This window comes from Schistocerca piceifrons, chromosome 1, assembly GCF_021461385.2.
Source record: "Schistocerca piceifrons isolate TAMUIC-IGC-003096 chromosome 1, iqSchPice1.1, whole genome shotgun sequence".
Taxonomy (NCBI): Eukaryota; Metazoa; Arthropoda; class Insecta; order Orthoptera; family Acrididae; genus Schistocerca; species Schistocerca piceifrons.
Window position 1 is genome coordinate 1,214,200,349 of NC_060138.1, and position 7,245 is coordinate 1,214,207,593.

Genomic DNA, 7,245 nt, shown 5'->3' on the forward strand with positions numbered 1-7,245 from the left:
CTAACAATGAAGAAGTACCATCTGAGTGAGTTCTGCTAGGACATCTTTAACTTCATACAATTTTAGACTCAAACACGCAGAGTATGTCGCTTTACTGCTAAATTTGACAACCACTTGAAAGAGAGAGAGAGAGAGAGAGAGAGAGAGAGAGAGAGAGAGAGAGAGAGAGAGAGAGAGAGAATATATATACTTCAGACGACAGGCTTAAGGGTTAACGGAGGGCACAGCGTGTCATCTCAGTCAGAGCATCATTGACAGGTGCAGATGTAACTTCAGGTGTGCCCCATGGAAGTGTGCTGGAACACTTTTGCTGTTCCTGTTTTATATTAATGACCATCCAGACAATATCAACAGTAACCTCAGACGTTTTGAAGATGATGCTTTTATCTATAATGAAGTGTTGTCTGAAAGAATCTGAATAAATTTTCCGTCAAATCTTAGGATTTTGAAGTGATTCAAGCAGTGGCGCTTTGTTCTAAATGTTTTGGAATGTAAAACTGTGCACTTCACAAAACGAAAAACGTATCTCGTCAATGTAATATCAGTGAGTCACTGTTGGAATCTGTGAACTCAAAAATCTGGTTGTAACACTTACAGGCTGTGATTGGTAGGCTGGTGTTCTTCGGTTTATTGTACAATATGGGGGAAATGCAATCAATCTACGAAGGATATACCTTACACATCACTCGTGCGACCCATCTGCAATATTGCTCAAGCGCTGAGGCTCATTCCAAGTAGGAATAACAACGTATACTGAGAAGGGCTGCACGAACGGTCATAGGTTGGTTTGATCCGTGGGAAAGTGTCACAGAGATGCTGAAGAAAGTAAACGGGCAAACTCTTTACAGTAGACGTAAACTACCCCAGAAAAGCCTATTTACATAGTTTCAAGAATTTGCTTTAACTGACGACTTAACGAATGTACTGCAACATCCTATGTATCGCACTAATGGAAATTGCGACGACAATGTTAGATTAATTACAGCAAGCATGGGGATAATTAAACAATCAGTTTTCCGCCCTCCACAATCACATTAAATGGAATAAATATTCTTAATACCTGATACAATGGGACGCACCGCTGTCACCACTTCACAGTGGTTTGCAGAGTTTAAATGTAGATATCAAATTTTTCGTTCCTTTTTAAATACTCGTGTGATGTAAATTTTAAAGAATAACATAAAAAACAAACATGACCGAACATAAGAGGGCTAAATGTTATTAGGAATAAAAGACAACTGTTATATTACAATCATTTGGCTACTCAAAAGTAACTTACATAGCTCCAAAAGCGACCTGTGTCCAAAATATTTAGAGTTATCTTTCGACATTAAAGTTATATTTAAGGTATAAATAAGGTTATGTTGATGCCATTTATAACTACATTTTGCAAATCAACAGGTGACAGGACGCACAGACTATTCACACAACCAGCCAAATAACGACTTTGCTGCCTGGGAAGTCGATACCCAAGAGGTTAAAATCTATGGATGTCGTGAAGTGACGTGATCGGCTTCTGTACTTACCAGGCATAGGCGTTTTTAACGGGAAAAACAAGACCACCACTGTTTCGTCATATCATCAAAGTGGTGTGCGCTAACATAAAATGACAGTTTTGAAATCCAATCTATATGGATTTTGAAGAGTGGTCATTATTTCTGGACTTACGAGACGTAAAAGAAAATATCGTAAAAAGAGTAGTGTGTACACAACCTTGACATGCTAATAAGTGGAAAGTTGTACACAATGTTTAATTAACCTCGACACGCTTACAAGACAATTTTCAATATTTCTCAATGAGTATTAAAACTTTTGATGAATCATTTACATTTAACTTGATTAAAATATTAAAATATAAACATGAGAGTGTCTGACCCAACTGAACATAAGTTTTCCCAACTTAAAAATATCATTCGACTGATCTCTTCCCATCCTTTTTTAATTTTCATGTTTCCAAAATAATCCTTCAAAATTCTGTCGAGAAGTGCTGGGTTTTATCCCATCTCTTCTATAGGATTAGCCCGGTCCACACGCAACGATCTGTCTGCGCAGACATCGGCGCAGATGTCTGTACATGCAAAAGATCGCTGCAAATGTGGTGTGTTCACACGACACAAACCCCAATCTACTACTCGTCCGCCATCTGTCGGTGTAGAAAAGAAATATCAGTGGCAAGCGACTACGCTCCCCGTAAACGTCAAAAATTTAATTAATTTATTTTGAAATATAGAAATGGAGGAAGTTCTGTTGTAGACTGTGTTCGCAACTTGTTTTGCAAAAAACATTCAGACCAACCGCAGGAAACAGACAAAGCGGTCAAAATGGTGTAGACAGTGGCTGCTAAAGCGAAAGCAGTTTTCTCGCGTAAATTTACTGCGAGATTTGCAGGGCGAACCTTAAGAAAGCCGAGCAGATCAAAATACCATTACGTTGGCTGGTATACTTGATCTACTCCTACACCAGATCTTCTAGATTTCTGAACTTTGGGTAACTCTTTTCGGTAAACAGTTCGCAACGAATTTTTTTTTATTACTGTTTCTCTGTTTGCCGAGGCGTGAACTGCCCGCAATTTTTCAATTAGAGCATTGTAACGTGCTGTCTTTTTGTCTCGGTCACTATATTCTTTACTTTTAATCTTCCACAAACATGGGTGGTTTCTATATATTTCAATGAATTCACTTACAAACTCTCGAGAACACTGACGAGTATCAGCCACTTTAATGCCCTGTGCGCACAAATACAAACACTAGACTGAGCAAACAGCTGTTTCGCGCCAGATTTGCGGCGATCTCCTGTCCACACGCTCCAACTTGTCTGCGCAGATGTGGTTTGAACCCACAGATTTGAGAGGTTTCGCTCAAACCTCCAACTCCAACTTCCAGGTTTGCACACACCTCAGGTTGGTGCAAATCTTCTGTCCACACGCAACGATCTGTCTGCGCAGATGTGATGTGCGCAGACATTTGTGCAGACAGATCGTTGCGTGTGGACGGGCCTTAATAGGAATAGCGTTAGCTATATCGACTTCGTGCACTGCCACGTTGTGCGAAGACGTTGATGCCAGTTTGCGCATCACCGTGTCGATAGTCGGAAACCAAATGCGGAGCGGAGAATGCACAGAGATTGACAATTTTGTCATCGGTGCGTACGCGTCTATGAAAACCTAGCGGCACAGTTAAGGCCGGTATTACAATATCAAATTTCTTTGTCAAATATCTTTGTCCAAAATCTTTGTCAAAGATATTTGATGGTGTAATAGGTACTTTGCTTCGACCATAGATACTAATAGACTGGGCAAACAGTGCAGCGGCTATACATGGGAGTGTCTCCCGACAGTACGCACTTGGCTGTTTTGACGTTTGGCTGCCGGAAGTCACGTGACTTGGCTGCGAGGACGGTTTTCATGCAGTTGCAACCGTGAAGACTGAAGGAATTAGTTAAGCTTGAAGTAATTTCTATCTTATGTTTTAGTCCTTCATGTTCAATAAACAGAATAGTATAAAAGTTCCGCAGTAGGCCCATATTGAAATTTACGTAATTGATATATGTGCGTACAGATACGCCGAAATATTCAGTCGATTAGTGTCGGTTTTTTTTCTGTGGATCTTAGTTGTTATAACGAAATGTGCGTTAAATATGGAAAATAAATGTGGTTAAAAAGTTAACACAAGGCTATACTGCTCGTAAGTTTGCTACCTCGATTTATTTCGCATTCACATGTAGGGGGACCAAACCGGGGAATATGAAGTATTTTTAATATTTTGGACGACGAAAAGTGGCTTTTAGGTAGCCATAGTATAGTTCCAGCCCTGTTGAGAACCTACATAAGGAATGCTGTATGGTGAAAAAAGATCATGGCTACACATGAACAGTTATTAGCTTCCAGCAAAACAAAAAAAACTTCCCTAAACATTACAACTTGACAGCTGAAAAGCTTAAAAGTGTTTACTCTGAGCTTAGATATAACGTAATGGGTAATGCTACATGGCCCAAAAATACTGTGATCTATCGTTTTTTTATTCCAGTGAAATAATCTTTTCTGTGACAAACAGAAAGAAGAATTAAGTGTAAACGGATCACATACTGCTCAGAAAGTTACTCCCATAATCGCAAGCAGTGCCTGTGTCTTAGAACTAAGTGGTTATCACTCTTTATAGAAGTGAAGCCAATTTTACTGTGTCTGTGTAAACATTGGTTATCAGCACAATAAACATCAACATGAATGGCGTCTTCGAACAGGATGCCTCGTCACGTGAGACCAACTTCCGGTCAGTAAACGTCAAAACAGCCAAGTGCGTTCTGTCGGGAGACACTCCCGGCTATTCATCTGGCGTGGCTGCAACATAGAATCACGTGACTGTTGGCAGAACGTCGGCGGGAGTTCATGGCAGCATTCTGATTCCTGATTTCACTTCCAGTATTTCTCAGTGGATTTCCTGCTAACTTCACCACATTAAATGTAGCTTACGTAAACACAGCTAGAAGTGATAAATTATTGCGTAACCACTGTACAAATTTAGTTTTACAGCCATTACCTCACAATGAACTTTGTGAACTGCTGAAACACTTCCGATGTTCGGCAATATATTCGCCGCGAATATTTCAGTGTTACCAATTATGAGATGCATTCTCTACTAACAATACGCGTTATGCACTGCATAAAACGTAAATATTGCATGTGTGTGTTTTAGTGCTCATAAATCGGCATAAACAACGTAACCTGTAACGTAAACACACGTGTTCATATCGAATGTAACGAACTCAATTGTGTCGTTCACCCACAAAACGTAAAGCAGTTTCATTTGAAAGCTCTTTTTTGGTTTAAACAGTTTGTTTCGTAGATGTATCAAATAAAATATCTACAAAATCAGTACCTACTTACATGAATACTTGTTCCACAGATCATGAATACGATACTTCACAATGATGTGTCAGTTTAATGAAGGGTAGACCTATCATTACATGACGAGTCGTCCAATCACTTATTTATACCTCAAAAATCGTCTACTGAGTAGGAGCTGTCATTCATAGATTCTTTTAGTTTGATTTTAAAGGCTGGTTGTCTATCTGTCAGGCTTTTAATGCTTTTTGGTAAATTACCAAAGATTTTTGTAGCAGCATATTATTTATCCCATACATTACAGCTTATTATCCGGAAACTAACATAGGCCATACAACTACCTTTTTGCAAATGGTATTCAGTATTTGTTTCTGATATTCGTATATTTTGTAACTGGGAAGTACAAAATAAAACTAAACCCAGATGAGAAATCAAACCCCTAACTTGTTTTTGCAAATTGTTCTTTACAATAATACCAGCATAATTCACCCATTTTTGTACCAAAGTCAAATTTAATCCAGGATAGTAAAAATCATCCTTTCTTCTTATGTGGTAGCAATGCACACTGCCATTGGTTTTGGAGTGGGAAGGGTTATTGGTAATAAATATCTCTCTCTCTCTCTCTCTCTCTCTCTCTCACACACACACACACTATATATATATATATATATATAATATATATATATATATATATATATATATATATATATATATATATATACACCCCTGGAAATTGAAATAAGAACACCGTGAATTCATTGTCCCAGGAAGGGGAAACTTTATTGACACATTCCTGGGGTCAGATACATCACATGATCACACTGACAGAACCACAGGCACATAGACACAGGCAACAGAGCATGCACAATGTCGGCACTAGTACAGTGTATATCCACCTTTCGCAGCAATGCAGGCTGCTATTCTCCCATGGAGACGATCGTAGAGATGCTGGATGTAGTCCTGTGGAACGGCTTGCCATGCCATTTCCACCTGGCGCCTCAGTTGGACCAGTGTTCGTGCTGGACGTGCAGACCGCGTGAGACGACGCTTCATCCAGTCCCAAACATGCTCAATGGGGGACAGATCCGGAGATCTTGCTGGCCAGGGTAGTTGACTTACACCTTCTAGAGCACGTTGGGTGGCACGGGATACATGCGGACGTGCATTGTCCTGTTGGAACAGCAAGTTCCCTTGCCAGTCTAGGAATGGTAGAACGATGGGTTCGATGACGGTTTGGATGTACCGTGCACTATTCAGTGTCCCCTCGACGATCACCAGTGGTGTACGGCCAGTGCAGGAGATCGCTCCCCACACCATGATGCCGGGTGTTGGCCCTGTATGCCTCGGTCGTATGCAGTCCTGATTGTGGCGCTCACCTGCACGGCGCCAAACACGCATACGACCATCATTGGCACCAAGGCAGAAGCGACTCTCACCGCTGAAGACGACACGTCTCCATTCGTCCCTCCATTCACGCCTGTCGCAACACCACTGGAGGCGGGCTGCACGATGTTGGGGCGTGAGCGGAAGACGGCCTAACGGTGTGCGGGACCGTAGCCCAGCTTCATGGAGACGGTTGCGAATGGTCCTCGCCGATACCCCAGGAGCAACAGTGTCCCTAATTTGCTGGGAAGTGGCGGTGCGGTCCCCTACGGCACTGCGTAGGATCCTACGGTCTTGGCGTGCATCCGTGCGTCGCTGCGGTCCGGTCCCAGGTCGACGGGCACGTGCACCTTCCGCCGACCACTGGCGACAACATCGATGTACTGTGGAGACCTCACGCCCCACGTGTTGAGCAATTCGGCGGTACGTCCACCCGGCCTCCCGCATGCCCACTATACGCCCCGCTCAAAGTCCGTCAACTGCACATACGGTTCACATCCATGCTGTCGCGGCATGCTACCAGTGTTAAAGACTGCGATGGAGCTCCGTATGCCACGGCAAACTGGCTGACACTGACGGCGGCGGTGCACAAATGCTGCGCAGCTAGCGCCATTCGACGGCCAACACCGCGGTTCCTGGTGTGTCCGCTGTGCCGTGCGTGTGATCATTGCTTGTACAGCCCTCTCGCAGTGTCCGGAGCAAGTATGGTGGGTCTGACACACCGGTGTCAATGTGTTCTTTTTTCCATTTCCAGGAGTGTATATATATATACACTCCTGGAAAGTGAAATAAGAACACCGTGAATTCATTGTCCCAGGAAGGGGAAACTTTATTGACACATTCCTGGGGTCAGATACATCACATGATCACACTAACAGAACCACAGGCACATAGACACAGGCAACAGAGCATGCACAATGTCGGCACTAGTGCAGTGTATATCCACCTTTCGCAGCAATGCAGGCTGCTATTCTCCCATGGAGACGATCGTAGAGATGCTGGATGTAGTCCTGTGGAACGAC

At 42.5% G+C, this 7,245-nt stretch overlaps 1 protein-coding gene across 1 annotated transcript in view; it reads right to left on the reverse strand.

The window, feature by feature from the left end:
• Positions 1–1,430, reverse strand: part of LOC124802673 (myeloid differentiation primary response protein MyD88) — a 108,322-nt gene extending 106,892 nt beyond the window's left edge. Inside the window, exon 1 of the mRNA XM_047263593.1 lies at positions 1,280–1,430. Within this exon, the coding sequence (XP_047119549.1) occupies positions 1,280–1,281 (2 nt within the window). The 5' untranslated portion in view covers positions 1,282–1,430. The remainder of the gene's footprint in view (positions 1–1,279) is intronic.
• Between the last annotated feature and the right edge of the window lie 5,815 nt (positions 1,431–7,245).